The following is a 15,748-nucleotide window of genomic DNA, read 5'->3' as shown; positions in this document are numbered from 1 at the left end:
ATTAATCTATTTCCTTTGACCTGCTTGGTGAATATGTACCTGGAAAGGAAAAGCAATTCAATTCTTAATCAAGCAACTGTAAAGAATCTGTGCTAATTTTCACAACTGAACAACGAAAACTTGCAAGACAACCAAATACCAAAAAATCACAAACCGAAGCTTTATAGTTTATATTAGTGTGATACTGATTAGAGCATCCCGAATAATAATTTCACAACTTACCATAAAACCAAACAACATTTCTATACTTGGGTAGGGTCAATGATTCCCGCAACCCAACAAAATATGGCATCCCTGTGTATTTGATTCTGAACTAGAGCCCCTTAGAATATTAAAGTTATTAAGAGCTCAGGAGGACAGGGGGATGAAAAAATGACAATATTTTACTTTCATCAAACATTTGTTAACTAATACAGAGTAGCTCTGTTCTTGGAATGGGACCAATCTACTTGATTCCTTTCTTGATCAAAGAAGATTTAGGATAGAAAGCAACTAGAAAACTTTCAAAATATCTGGAAAGAAACTATATTGAGTTCTCTTAGTCTTGCTGGAAAAAGAAAGAAATGGAGGCACAAAGGGAGAGAAAAACCAGGTTTAATGCCGCCTGTTCTATTAAGACAGACATTTTTACACATTTACTCTTACACTCTTCTTTGAAAAATGGCATCCATGTATTGATCCCTCAGGGAATAATTAAACACAACATTAAAACAAAAAACAACAAACGAAACCATCTCATACAAACCTGAAAGGAAAACTAATCTAAGATCCAGATTGTTTAGGAAAGAGGGGCAGATAGAGTAAGATCTTTCAGGATAAAAGGTAAGTTTTCTGATATATATTTTTCTGAAAGGTGATGCATTTAGAAGGAAATGAGATAAGCATCTCATCAGCTTTTTAATTAAAAGAAAGATACCCATGCATCAGGGCAATAACAGGTTGCCCATACCCAAATAATCAAGCCAGGCACACTTCTTTCTCATATTATCTTTTACATAAAATTTCCATTGGAAAGAATGAGTAAGAGAAATTTGTTGAAAATGAAATATTTCTGTTTTCAATCTTTTTTTAATGTTCCCACTTTCCAGTTTTCCTCATTTCAATCCAGAAACCCTTCCACCCAGGGTTCATGTGTTTTCCTTCTGTATTTTGATAAAAATACACCACATTTGATCGTAAGAATCGTACTAGCTTTCTATTTGTTTTGCCTCAGCTTCTACATTAATCCAAACAATAAAGGCCTTTAAAACATTCATAAATAACCTGCTGCTGCTGGCACCTAGGAGCCCAGTGCAGTGGTGTTAAGCAACAACAAATTTCATAGTTCAAGAGGCACAGTTAAGAAAAAAGGTTGCTCAGGAAATCGCTCTTATTTAGCACAAAAATCCTTAAAAATTGCATGACATCAGTCAAGTAACTATAGAAACCGATTTCTTCAGCTCCATATCACACGTCTCACACCTCAATTGTCTTTATTATCGTCTGCTGTCAGGTCCTTAATCAGAAATGTGAACAGGCTTGATGATTTATTCAGCAGGGAAAAGAATCTGTAGGTCAAGGGAAAAATTTCACACACCCCCATATACATGCCACATCTTCAACCTCAGGTACTTTCATTTCAATCCGTTCCCAGCAGCTCTGGGGGCAACTCCAGTGAGATCCAATATTAAGGCTCAATTAAAATAAGCTCCAATTAGTGGAGCTTTTTTCTCCGGGGCTAGAAAAGTCAGGAAATGGGTATTGGGAAATGTAAAAAGTCAGCTACTGAGAGGAGGCTGCAGACATAAATGAACTTATTTGTTGATTTCTACAGTTGCTATGCAGAGGCCTCTGGGAGTAAAAGCTTAACCAGTCTAAGCTATAAACTAAAACCCCTGCAGCTAAACATGAACTGTGTGAAACAAGGGCTCCATTCCAGAACAGAAAACTGCTGGGCCCAGAAAATTAAAAGCCAGAGGCGTTTTCCATTTAAAACTAAATCCCAGTACCGCCTCCCAGCCAAAGAATTATAAGTAGTATCAGATTTACAAAACGAACAATTACCCTGGAAAAATGTAGCCTATTGTACGGTCCCAGATGCTAAATCTCAAAAGTTTCTTTTTTTTTTTTTTTTTAATCCCACATTATATCCCCACCAAGTAGGCTGCTGTAGTTTACAAAGAGCCATTTCTAGACAGGCCTAAGCCTTGAAAATAAATTTTAAAAAGAGAGCACATAACTCATTGACCTCATTTGAAGTCCTGCCCTTGCCTGTAGCAGTTCCTGTCCTTCCCCAAGGCTTCTGCAAATGGTATGCAACAGCAAAATAAACCCTGACCTAATTGCCAGGGGAGAGCAGCCAACCTTCCCTGAAACACAAAGACGAGCACGGTAACTTGAAAGTCCTACCTCTTTGGCTTTCTGCTTTAATCTCAGCTGTTCTGGATCTTCTTTATTGGAACGACTCTATCAAAGGAAAAGAAAATTTTAATAGAAATTACTAGCATCTAAACACCATAGTTGCCGTTAAATATTTAATAAATGACAATTTTCTCTTGTGATTGAAAATCTTAGCTCCAGGGGAAAATGCCTCAATCCAGTCTCCCTGCACTCCCTCCATGACTGCCCCCCTCCATCTCATCATCTGGGCTGGCTGCTGCAGTTGTAGCCTGGAGGAAGCTTATGCTGAAAATGATGCTAACAATGTCAGTCAGGTCCAGTTGAGGTATGGCGTTGTTCTTGTTGAAACACTAAACACTAGAAAATGGATGGTATGGATGAAGGGAAAGAAAAGAAGGCTAACTGTTGGCTCAAATGGAATGAAAACAATCAACACTGGCTGATCTTCAGGTGAAGCCATTTTGGAAACATATATTGTATTTCCAGGACTATTAAAATCAAGAACAAGGCCTAACCTTGAACCAAATCTCTCTCTCTTTAAAAGTATAATAATCTTTAATATAAGTAGGAAATACATCCCAGTGCTTTCATTAGAGTATCTTATTCATCTTTGGGTCCTCTACCACGTTTAATAGAATGCTGTGCACAAGTTAAATGTTCAGTAAATGTTTATTAAATGTCACCTTCCATACTGATTCAGTTTAACGCTCCAAAAATGAACAGTCTTAGAGGCCTCATGTAAGAAGAGAGCTCACTTTCCATATGTAACGCTGGGATGGAACAAAGTGGAAAGAACTCTATTTCTGATACCATTAGCATCTGTCCACTGAAGTAATATGCTTGGGATAGGTATACCCCCTTTTTCTCATTCTAACAAAGCTAGCTAATTCCTTATAAAAATTTATTCTGTGAAGTGTAATACATGTTAACTAAGCTAAAAATGGCTAACAAAATAAAAGCTACAAGTAATTTCTGATTTACTAAGTTGATCTGATACTTTTACTGATTTATCAGTACCTCTGTTAAAGGAAAACACCAGAAAGAAACTGTTTAGATGTAAGAATACCTTCTAATCTCAAATACCTTAATTAAATACCAACATAAAATTCTATTCAAAGCTAGTCATTTTCTGTTTCATTTTAATGCCCGATCTACTAAAACAACTCCATTTCAGACCAAACTAAGACAAACTCCTTTGTTATTCCACCTATTATTAGCAGAAAATGAGTATGTGTTTGTATGTATTCACATATAAATGTTTGTGTATACATATGTGTGTATGGTAATTTTTCTGCCCCAGTATAAAATAGGTACATTTGGCTACTAAGACACTGTCAGTTATTCAGGATTTATTGATCACGCATAGTGCAGATTCTATTCCGCATGCCACTGTTATAAGGCCTTAGAGATACAGAGATGAACTAACAAGACAAAGTCCCTGCTTTCAAGGGACTCACATTTTAAGGAGATAAAATAAAGCATAAACAATTTTATAAAAATTACACACCCATCTGATATGTAAAACATTTTATGATGAGGAACAATTAAAAATAAATAAGAATTGCTAATACTGATAAGTGCTGTAGAGGAAATGTGATAATGTGATAGAAAGAAACAGAGAGGAAGGCATGTATGGGTACTACTTGAGCTAGGATAGTAGGGGAGGCCTCTCTCAGGAGTGATATTTGAGGAAATCTGAATGACAAGAAGCAGGCAGTCATGGAAAGGTTTGGGGAAGAACACTCCAAGCAGAGACACAGTCGTTGCCAAAGCCTTAAAACGGGAACAAGTTTGGAAAACTTGAGGAAAGAAAGAAGGCCCATGTGGCTGGAGCATAGTAAAGAGCTGAAGGGATAAGCTTGGAGATAATGTGTTTGTTGCCTTGTGGGTCATGAAGAGGAGCTGGGGTTTTACTCAAGTCATAAGAAGAAGCCACTGGAGGGTGTGGGGCAGAGGAGTAATACACCACTGACATCACACTCAAAAGATCACTCCGGGTGCTATGCAGAGGATGCACTGCAGGCATTCAAGACTGGAAGCATGCAGAGCAATCAAGAAACTGGTTTAAAGCAAGTATTCTGAATAAGAGGCTAACTGAAGAAAATGAGGGTGGCTTGGACTACAGTCACGACAGAGATGATGACAAATTGTTGGATCCAACATATATTTTAGAGGTAGCGCCAACCAGATTTACTGACGGATTGGTTATCTAATATGAAGCAAAGACAGGAATGCAGGATGACTTCCAGGATTCTAGCCTAAGCAAGGCGGAAGATGGTAATTTCAACTTTTTGAGATGGTAAAGACCTAAGGAGAGCATATATTTAGGGAAAGGGAACTCAATGTTCAGTTTTAGACCCTCAATTAGAAGTCCAATATCCTAAGGTGGGACACAAGCTTGGCACTTAAGAGAAAGGTTAGTGTGACTGGAGCCAACTGAGTGAAGAAGGGAATGATATGAGACCAACTAAGAGAGAGGGGTAGGTGCCAGATTATGTGAGGTCTTTTAAATTTTGGAAAGGAGTTTGGATTTTAAGTGAAACCACTGAAGGATTTTAGGCAATGGAGATACATATGATTTGTTATAAAAACATTATTCTGACTATAGTATGAAGAATGGACTGTGGAAGGAAGAGAGATCAGTTAGAAGATACTATAATAGCCCACCTTGGAAACTCTATGGAGCAGTTCTACTCTGTCTTATAGGGTCGCTATGAGTTGGAATCAACTCGATGGCACTGGGTTTGGTTTGGTTTTTGGTTTATAATAGCCCAGGTGAAAGATGATGTAGACCAAAGTGGTGACAATGGTGATGGAAAGAAAATACGGATACATCTGTGAAGTAGAATAGAAAGTGAAGTAGTTGTGGAAAGAGAAGGAAAAGCGGAGTTGGAGTTTTTTTTTTTTTTTTGGCTTGAACAGCTAAACAAATGATGGTGTCATTTACTTAGTTAAGAAACCAAAAAGAATAAAAGGTGTTTTGATGAAAGAACATCAGAAGTCCTTCTGGACACATTAAATTTGAGATGCCTACTGGCCAACCAAGTAGAGACGTCAAGCAGGCAGTTAGCCACATGAGTATAGTGTTCCAAAATGTGGTCTTAGTTGGAAATATAAAATATAAGAAAAAATGCAGACAGAGAAGGTGACCTAAGACTGAAAGCTGGGAAACCCCAACATTTAGAAGTCTGATAAAAGGAAGAGATGCTGAAAGAGGATGAAAGCAAGCATAATATATCCAATAGTCACTAAATAAATAATAAGTTTATGAAATAAAATATCAACAAACCACTTCATTACAATGGCTGTGTGCATGTTTATAATACTTGAGGGCTCATAGAAGAGTATCTTCCAGTTCCATCTCCCTTCTTTTCCCATTGCAGAGGAGGGTCAGCATGCAGGCTGAGACTGTGGGACAGTGGGAAGCTGCATGAGGCTGGGGGTGGAAAAACTTGCAGAGGCAATGTCCCACAGGGCCCAGAGGTCAAGGATGTAGTACCCCAACCCTTGTGGGAGGATTCGGGCACATAAAGGTGTAGACCACTTGTCAAGAAAGGCAAGGTGGTGAGGGGCTGTGGAACCTTGCCAAGCCATCGGCCTACATATATACACATACAAATACTGCATAGATATGTCCACTGAGAGGGTCTACAGGCAATGACACCCCAGTAGCAATAAGCACACTCTGCTCTAATGTTGGTTTCTGAATATCATCTCGAACTAAAAAAAAAAACAGAGGTCCTTGGAAAAATGGCTAATTCCAGGGCTAGGGCAGGAAAAGTAAAAGCTGAGCCTGGAATACCTTGTACCAGAAGTAAGGACATGTTCAGTGAGTGATGGAAACAGGTCTAAAGGACGAAAGTGCCAGCTAGATGGGCTTCCCCTCCAAAAGCAATTTGAGACACAAACTAAATAATGACTGCAATGAATTACAACTTATTGAATCAAATAGAAATTCATGAGGCCATACTAATATGAATGAATGAATGAGAAAAGGAAGCTTTTCCATATAGTAGACTGCTATATTATATAGAAGGGATGATGGAAACAATCACCATTTGGCAACTCTCAACCAATAAAAACCACATGATTACAAAGGCGAAATGGGGCGTGCCTGTGTGTATGTATAGACGGTGGGGGGAGAAGGTGAGGACGGAGCAAACGCAGTAAAATGTTAAAAATGGGGTAACCTAGGAAAGACAGTGAGACCTCTTTATACACTTTTGGCAACTTTTCTGTAAGTCTGAAACTATTTCAAAATTCACCTATTTTTCTTAATTCTCTCTTTAACCCATTTCTCCCCGTCTTATATTTTGTTTCATATGTTAATTACTCCTAATTTTACCCATAATTCTCCTGCCCATTTTCCAAATTTTTTCTCTCAACTCAACGAGGCACATTTCCAATCATATCAGCAAAAAGACTCTGAAAATTTTACAAAGTGCTTATACCTGGGAGGTGGTAGGTATGATGAGGAACACAGGAAATGAGAGTGAGAAGACAAAAGATTATGTCTCACCAAACTAAATTAACTGAAAGCCACTGTACCACACTACCCTGGTGGTGAGAGATTCTATTAGCAATTTCATTTTGAGAAATCCTCCAGGGAAATCTGAAGTCCTAATAAAACCAAGAAGGTCAACTAACGATAAAACCAATGCTGACCTCATTGCAAGGCCATGTTCGCTCATAAATCACATAGGCCCTTACCTTGGCTGCTTTAAATAACATTTCTCTTTCTTCTAAATCCTTTCTCTCCTTCTCCAATTGATCCAGCTTTTCAAGAAATTTGAGCTGTGACCTGGTGTCACTAGACAGGATGTAATTTTCACTTGTCTGGGAAAAAAAACAAAATTTTATGATGATCTTAGTAACATATTCTACATTAGGTATTATTATAAATCAGCTAAAGACAGTAACACCAACATACATAGCAAGCTAAATTTTTTTGGAGGTAATACTCATATATAGACAAATTTAACTGAAGAATAAAAGGAACTTTAATCATCCTTAAATTGTGGGAGGTGAGTCAGCATATAAGTTTCCAAGAGCTTTCCTAGTAAGAATTATGAATTATAAAAACAAAGGAATTAAGCAAAGCAGATCATAATAGCAAGTAGAAAGCAAGAGAGTATACCACCAACCTATAATCTAAATCTTTTTAGTTAAATTACTGTCCATCTTCAGGAGACTGTAATATGAGTAATTAAATCTTAGGCCTATAAAAGACAAAAAGCAGGAAACACCGGCTCACTGAAAAATGTAACAAGGATGAAAGTTATCACCCTGGTTTTCATTGTTGAAATGATCTTATCTTGACAAGTGAATACAACTTCTGTCAAAATAAAACATAAGATAATGTGGCATTTATTAAAATACTGAAACTCTGTATCAATGAATTTCTTAAGCAGTGAATTTGGGAAGAAACTGCAGTCCAAAAAAATAACCCAAGTATATAATTTATAAATGAGAGCCATAATAAAGAAGTATAATTATTTGTCTTAAGTGATTCCATTCAATAAAATTCAAATTCTTCTGTTTATTCTGATATTCTACAGCATAAAAACATAAAATTTTTTTTTTTTCCATCTGATATGGCCACATATTTCTCCTAATACATAAGCGAGGTCCCTTAGTGGCACAAACAGTTTGTGGCCAACTACTAACCTAAAGGCTGGTAGTTCAAACCCAGCTGGCAGCATCATGAAAGAAAGGCCTGACAATGTGCTTCTCTAAAGATTATACCCAAGAAAACCCTATGGAAAAATTCTACTCCGTAACACATGGGATCACCCTGGGTCGAAACCGACTTGACAGGAAAGGGTTTGGTTTGGTATTTTAACACATGTGTGAGTGTGTTTGTGCTTTGGGGCGGTGGGGGGGAAGTGTCTTTTCAATCAGTATTTAAGAATTCTTGCCACCTACTCATCTCAGTTGACCACTGTCTGTCGGTCTGTAGTACTACGGAAGCTGCACATTGCTCTGATGCTGGAAGCTATGCCACTGGTATTACAAATACCAGCAGGGTCACCCACGGTGGGTAAGTTTCAATGGAACTTTCAGACTATGATAGACTAGGAAGAAAGGTCTGGCATTCTACGTCTGAAAATTAGCCAGTGGACTGTAACAGAATGTTGCCCAATGTAGTGCTGGAAGATGAGCCCCCTAGGTTGGAAGGAACTCAAAATACGACTGGGGAAGAGCTGTCTCCCCCATGTAGTTGATGTTCATGACAGGGAGTAAAGCCTTCAGGATCTTTATTTGCTGATATGGGACAACTCAAAATGATAAATAACAGCTGTAAACACACACACAATAGCCACAATAATGGACTCAAACAAACCAATGATCACGAAGACAGCACAGGACTGGGCAATGTTTTGTTTTGTTATACATAATGCCTTGAGTCAGAGCTAACTCAATGGCAACTAACAATAACACTCATCTCAGTAATTCAGACACTGTAACTACAGGAGAGAGCCTGTACAGTAGAGAAAGTGAATGTTTTCAAACATTTAGTCCACCAGTCAGTGACTAGCTTGGAAATCATGGGTACAGCACCACTGCCAGGGTCATTATATCCCCAGGCTTACAGCTGATTCAATTAAGTGAGACTGAAGAGATTTCATATGCCCAATATTCTTTTATTTTTATTATATTTTTGGTGAATATATACATAGCAAAACACATTCCCCTTCAACAATTTCTACACATTGTTCAGTGACACTGGTTACATTCTTCATATTGTGTCAACATTCTCATTATTTCCGTTCTGGTTGTTCCATTCTCATTAGTCTCACTGCCCCCCAAGCTTCTCATTCATGCTTTAGAGTAACTGTTGTCCATTTGGTCTCATAGATAATTTCTTGAAAAGAGCAGTACTCAAAGGTGACATTCCTTACTTTTTGAGCTAACCCGCTATTTAGTTAAAAAGATGACTTCGGGGAACAGTTTTGGTTCAAGGGTTATAGTATCTAATATCTCAGGGCAATAGTCTTAGGGATTCCTTCAGTTTCAATGGGTCCAGTTAAATCTAGATTCTTTGGGAATGTGAAGTTCTGTTCCACATTTTTCTCCCTTTCTATCAGGATCCCTCTACTGTGACCCCAATCAAAACATTCAGTAGTGGTAGCCAGGCCACCATATCTATTTCTTCTGATCTCAGGGTAGAGGAGGCTGTGGTTCATGCAGTATGGAGACAATTGGTTCTGTAGTCCAGTTCCTTCTCTGATTTCTCAGGTTTCCTTCTTTCTCTTCTGCTCCAGACAAACAGAGATCAATAGTTCTACCTTAAATGGTCGATCACAAGCTTTTATGACCCTAAACGCTACTCACCAACTAGGATATAGAATACAAATTTTATGAACTGTATTATGCCACTTGACCAAGTAGTTTCATGAGGCTATGACCCTAAGTCTTCAAACTAAGAAAACTAATCATGTGAGGTGACTGGTTATGTCTAAGAAGTATCAGCATCTGTAGCCCCTATTTGTTTTATATATGTTGTTTCTGCAAATTTACATATAACATAGCATTTACCAACACATCCTTTTTCTTGTATAAAACTTAGTGACATCAGCTACACTAATTAAGCTGTACATATTTACCCACCTTCAGTGTTACCTTTTCCATCCCCATAAACAAAAATGACTACTACCGGGTTACTATGAGCCAGAATAGACTCGACTGCAAGGGTTATCTAGAAAATGATTTCCCTCTTCCCCTTCCCTAGTAATTGTCAATGAACATCGGTGTCTGTATATATACCTATTCTTGTCATTTCATAAAAGTGAGATCATACAATATTTGTCCTTTTGTGCTTAACTGATTTCACTCAGCATAATGTCATCTGGGTCCATCCATGTTGCAAGATATTTTGGAATTCATTTTTCTTTACAGCTGTATCTCATTGTAAGTATGTACCACATTTTGTTTATCCATTCATCCACTGATGGGCACACTTAGGTTGTTTCCATGTTTTTGCTATTGTGAATAGTATCACAATAAACACAGGTGTGCATACATCTGTTTGTCTCTTCTATTATATCCCTAGGGTATATTCCTAGAACTGGAATCGCTGGATCATAAGGTAGCTCTATTTCTAATTTTTTAAGGTTTGACCATACTGTTTTCCAAAGTGGTTGTACAATTTTACATTTCCATGAACAGTGGATAAGGGTTCCAATCCCTACACACCCTTGCCAACGTTTGTTTTGTTTTCTTGATCAATGCCATTTTAGCAAGGATGAGGTAGTATTGCATGGTAGATTTGATTTGCATCTTTGTAATGACTAATGACAGCAAACATCTTTTCATGTGTTTGTTGGCCACCTAAATGTTCTCTTCAGTGAAGTGTCTGTTTATGTTCTTCACCCATTTTTTCATTGGGTTATTTGTCTTTCTTCTTGTTAAACTGTAGAATTTTTATACACATTTTGCATATTATACCCTGTTATGGCTTGAATTGTGTCCCCCAAAAAATATATGTTGTAAATCCTAACCCTTATAACCTGTGGTTATAATTTCATTTGGGAATGGGTTTTCTTTGTTATGTTAATGAGGCAATATTAGTTTAAGGTGTTTCTTAAGTCAATCTTTTTCTCTCTAAATTTTATTTTGCTGTTGTTAAGAATATACACAGCAAAACACATGCCAATTTACCCGTTCCTATACGTACCATTTAGTGACACTGATTCCATGTTGTGCAACCACTCTCACCCTCCTTTTCTGAGTTGTTGCTCCCCCTAAGGTTTCTATCTCATCTTTTAAGTGGTGTTGTCAATTTTTTTTTTTTTTTTCATATAAACAGTTCTTAAAAGAGCATAACGCTCAAGGCAGATCTTTTTTACTAGTTGAGTTAAACTATTGTTTAAGGTTGATCTCAGGACAATCATTTCAGGGGTTCATCCACCTTCCATGGCTCTAGAAAGTCTAGAGTCCATGAGAATTTAAAATTCTGTTCTGCATTTGCCCTTTTTTGATCAGGATTGTTCTATGGAATCTTTGATCAAAACGTTCAGTAATGGTAGCTAGGCGCCATCCAGTTCTTCTGGTCACATGGTTCATGGAGGCACTTGGCCACACATTCCATATCCTCCTCCTATTCCTGACTCTCCTTCTTCCTCTCTTGGTCTAGGTGAACAGAGACCAATTGTAGTGCCTTGGATGGCTGGCCCAAGGTTTTTTTTAATTGAATTTTTATTGTCGGTATTGAACTAAAACAAGAGTATTACATAGTTTAAGGGACAAGGACATAGTAGTGCTACTTATTTAATGTTTAATAAAAAAGAATTCCCAAATGCTTTTCAAGTTAAATAATACAAGATAGACTATAGAATAAATTATAGGCCAACCACAGAGGTATAAATAAAATAACCAGTTTTTTTTTTTTTTAATTTCTTCTTCACTATTTTTGTACTGAGATGCTGTGGAGATAGTCTGCTGACAGGATTTAATTTTAAAAGGGCAACAAACACTAAATTAAAAAGGGGCACAGACTTACTAAATTTTAACCCAATCTCATCCCCATGGTAAGATTACTTCTCTAGTTCCAACTCAGATACAACTTTCTCTGATGTAGTACAGCCTTCCTTTACTCTTCCAGATATCACTAAGCAAATGAGTGACTTCTACCTTATTTAAACAAGTGATCCAAACCTTTCCACATTCCTTCCTGTCTACCCAGCTGGCCTAACTGAAGTCCTCATGCACGAACATATTAGAGCTTTGGAATATTAGGGCCACTATGTATTAAACAGTTTAACAGTAAAAATATAAGAACCCAGACCAAATGATATCAACACCATTGAAAGAATTCCATTTAAAGGAAGTACTACAGCACATTTCTACTAGAAAAAAAATGAAGGTTCTTCATGGCCACTGGCATGCAGAGGACTATAATGTATCTTCAGTAAGAAAATACCTGGCAGCAAGATCAAGGTCCTGTACTACATGCGTCACTTCTACTTCTTTATGTACATCTCAGTTTATGGACTGTGATTAATTAGAGAATTCTATTTACCCAGGTGAAAGATTATTGAAAATAAACGGGTGTCCTGAGAAAAGAGATGGTGAGCTTTTGCTTTTAGTAACAGTTGCTTACTTTTGGGAAACTCATAGAGTAGAACTCCCACACTGCATAGATGAAATAAATCCTATAAAGGATGAACTGAAACACAAGGACATAGCCAAACCATGACTCAAAGAGTATTACAATCAAAATCTATGTGTTGTTCACTTCACTAAAGAAGACACTCAGGTAGCTAACAAATACATGAGGAAGTGCTCACAATCATGAGCCATTAGAGAAATGCAAATCAGGACTACAATAAGATTCCATCTTACTCCAACAAGATGGCATTAACCCAAAAAACACAAAATAATAAATGTTGGAGAGGTTATGGAGAGACTGGAACACTTAGACATTGCTGGTGGGAATGTAAAATGGTACAACCACTTTGGAAATTGATACGGTGCTTCCTTAAAAAGCTAGAAATAGAACTACCATACGATCTAGCAATCCCACTCCTTGGAATATATCCTAGAGAAATAAGAGCCTTTACACGAACAGATATAAGCACACCCATGTTCACTGCAGCACTGTTTACAATAGCAAAAAAAGATGGGAGCAACCAAGGTGCCCATCAATGGATGAATGGATAAATAAATTATGGTATATTCACACAATGGAAGACTACACATCAGTAAAGAACAATGATGAATCCATGAAACATTTCATGACATGGAGGAATCTGGAAGGCATTACGCTGAGTGAAATCAGTCAGTTGCAAAAAGACAAATATTGTATGAGACCAATATTGTAAGAACTCAATAAATAGTTTAAAAAGAGAAGAAAATATTCTTTGATGGATACGAGAGTGGGGGAGGGAGGCAGGGAGAGGGGTATTCATTAATTAGATAGTAGACTACAACTATTTTAGGTGAAGGAAAAGACAACACACAATACAGGACAGGTCAGCACAAATGGACTAAACTAAAAGCAAAGCAGTTTCCTGAATAAACTGAATGCTTCGAAGGCCAGCGTAGCAGGGGCGGGAGTTTGGGGACCATGGTTTCAGGGGACATCTAGGTCAACTGGCGTAATAAAATCTATTAAGAACACATTCTGCATCCCACTTTGGAGAGCAGCGACTGGGGTCTTAAACGCTAGCAAGCGGCCATCTAAGATGCATCAATTGGTCTCAACCCACCTGGAGCAAAGGAAAATGAAGAACACCAAAGGCACAAAGTAAGTATGAGCCCAAGAGACAGAAATGGCCACATAAATCAGAGACTACATCAGCCTGAGACCAGAAGAACTAGTTGGCGCCTGGCTACAATCGATGACTCCCCACACAGGGAATACAACAGAGAATCCCTGATAGAGTAGGAGAGCAGTGGGATGCAGACCTCAAATTCTCGTAAAGAGACCAGACTTAATGGTCTCACTGAGACCAGAAGGACCCCGGAGGTCATGGTCCCCAGACTTTCTGTTAGCCCAAGACTGAAATCACTGCCAAAGCCAACTCTTCAGACAGGGATTGAACTTGACTGTAAGATAGAAAACGACACTGGAGAGGAGTGAGCTTCTTCGCTCAGATAGACAAATGAGACTATGTGGGTAGCTCCTGTCTGCAGGGGAGATAAGAAGGCAGAGGGGGACAGAACCTGGCTGAATGGACATGGGAATACAGGGTTGAGAGAAGGAGTGTGCTGTCTTATTAGGCGGAGAGCAACTAGGAGTATTATATAGCAAGGTATATATAAATTTTTGTATGAAAGACTGACTTGATTTGCAAACTTTCACTTAAAAGCACAATAAAAATAAATAAAAAAAAAAAAACTGCATTGTTGTTAGGTGCGTGTCGAGTTGGTTCTGACTCACAGCAACCCTATGAACAAAAGAACGAAACACGGACCGGTCCTGAGCTATCCTCACAGCTATTGCTATGCTTAAGCCCACTGTTGCAGCCAAGGTGTCGATCCACCTTGTCGAGGGTCCTCCTCTCTTGCTGACCCTCTACTTTACTAAGCACGATGTCCTTCTCCAGGGACTAATCCCTCCTGACAACATGTCCAAGGCATGTAAGATGCAGTCTTGCCATTCTTGCTTCTAAGGAACATTCTGGTTGTACTTCTTCCAAGACAGATTCGTTCATTCTTTTGGTAGTCCATGGTATTTTCCATATTCTTCGCCAACAGCATAACTGAAATACATCAATTCTTTTTCAGTCTTCCTGATTCACTGTCCAGCTTTTACATGCATATGAGGTGACTAAAAACACCATGGCTTGGGTCGGGTGCACCTTAGTCCTCAGGGCTGACATCTTTGGTTTTCAACACTTTAAAAAGGTCTTTTGCAGATTTGCCCAATGCAGTGAGTCTTTTGATTTTTTGACTGCTCCTTCCATGGGTGTTGATTGTGAACCCAAGTAAAATGAAATCCTTGACAACCTTAATCTTTTCCCCATTTATCACGATGTTGCTTATTGGTCCAGTTGTGAAGATTTTCGTTTTCTTTATGTCCAGGTGTAATCCATACTGAAGGCTGTGATCTTTGATCTTCATCAGTAAGTGCTTCAAGTCCACTTCACTTTAAGCAAGCAAGGTTGTGTCATCTGCACAATGCAGGTTGTTAATGAGTCTTCCTCCAAACCTGATGCCCCGTTCTTCTTCATACAGTCCAGCTTCTTGGATTATTTGCTCAGCGTACAGACTGAATACGTATGGTGAAAAGACACAACTCTGATGCACACCTTTCCTGACTTTAAACCATGCAGTATCTCTGTTCTGTTCAAAAGACTGCCTCTTGATCTATGTACAGATTCCTCACAAGCACAATTAAGGGTTCTGGAATTCTCATTCGTCAAAATGTTATCCATAATTTGTTATGATTCACACAGTTGAATGCCTTTGCATACTCAGTAAAACACAGGTAAACATCCTTCTGGTACTCTCTGCTTTCAGCTAGGATTCATCTGACATCAGCCATGATATCCCTGGCTCCACGTCCTCTTCTAAATCCCTCTTGAATTTCTGGCAGTTCCCTGTCAAGACACTGCTGTGGCAGCTTAAGAATGATCTTCACAAAATTTTGCCTGCAGGTGCTATTAATGATATCGTTTGATAACTTCCACATTTGGATGGATCACCCTTCTTGGGAACAGGCATAAATATGGATCTCTTTCAGTTGGTTGGCCACATAGCTATCTTCCAAATTTCTTGGCATAGACGAGTGGGCATTTCCTGTGCTGCATCTTTTGTTGAAACACCTCAATTGATATTCCATCAATTCCTGAAGCCTTGTTTTTCGCCAGTGCAGCTTGAACTTATTCCTTCAGTACCATGGGTTCCTGATTATCTGTTATGT

The 15,748-nt window shown here is 38.4% G+C and overlaps 1 protein-coding gene across 1 annotated transcript in view; it reads right to left on the bottom strand.

The window, feature by feature from the left end:
* The window catches only part of TAF4B (TATA-box binding protein associated factor 4b), a 143,596-nt gene that overhangs the window by 50,165 nt on the left and 77,683 nt on the right, over nt 1–15,748 (bottom strand). The window contains exons 12-13 of the mRNA XM_049899913.1: nt 7,090–7,215; nt 2,389–2,445 (exon numbers count right to left, since the gene is read on the bottom strand). Of these exons, the coding sequence (XP_049755870.1) occupies nt 2,389–2,445; nt 7,090–7,215 (183 nt within the window). The remainder of the gene's footprint in view (nt 1–2,388; nt 2,446–7,089; nt 7,216–15,748) is intronic.

This window comes from Elephas maximus, chromosome 11, assembly GCF_024166365.1.
Source record: "Elephas maximus indicus isolate mEleMax1 chromosome 11, mEleMax1 primary haplotype, whole genome shotgun sequence".
NCBI classification, from domain to species: domain Eukaryota; kingdom Metazoa; phylum Chordata; class Mammalia; order Proboscidea; family Elephantidae; genus Elephas; species Elephas maximus.
The sequence above is the reverse complement of the archived record's forward strand: the minus strand, read 5'-3'. Positions and strand labels throughout refer to the sequence as shown.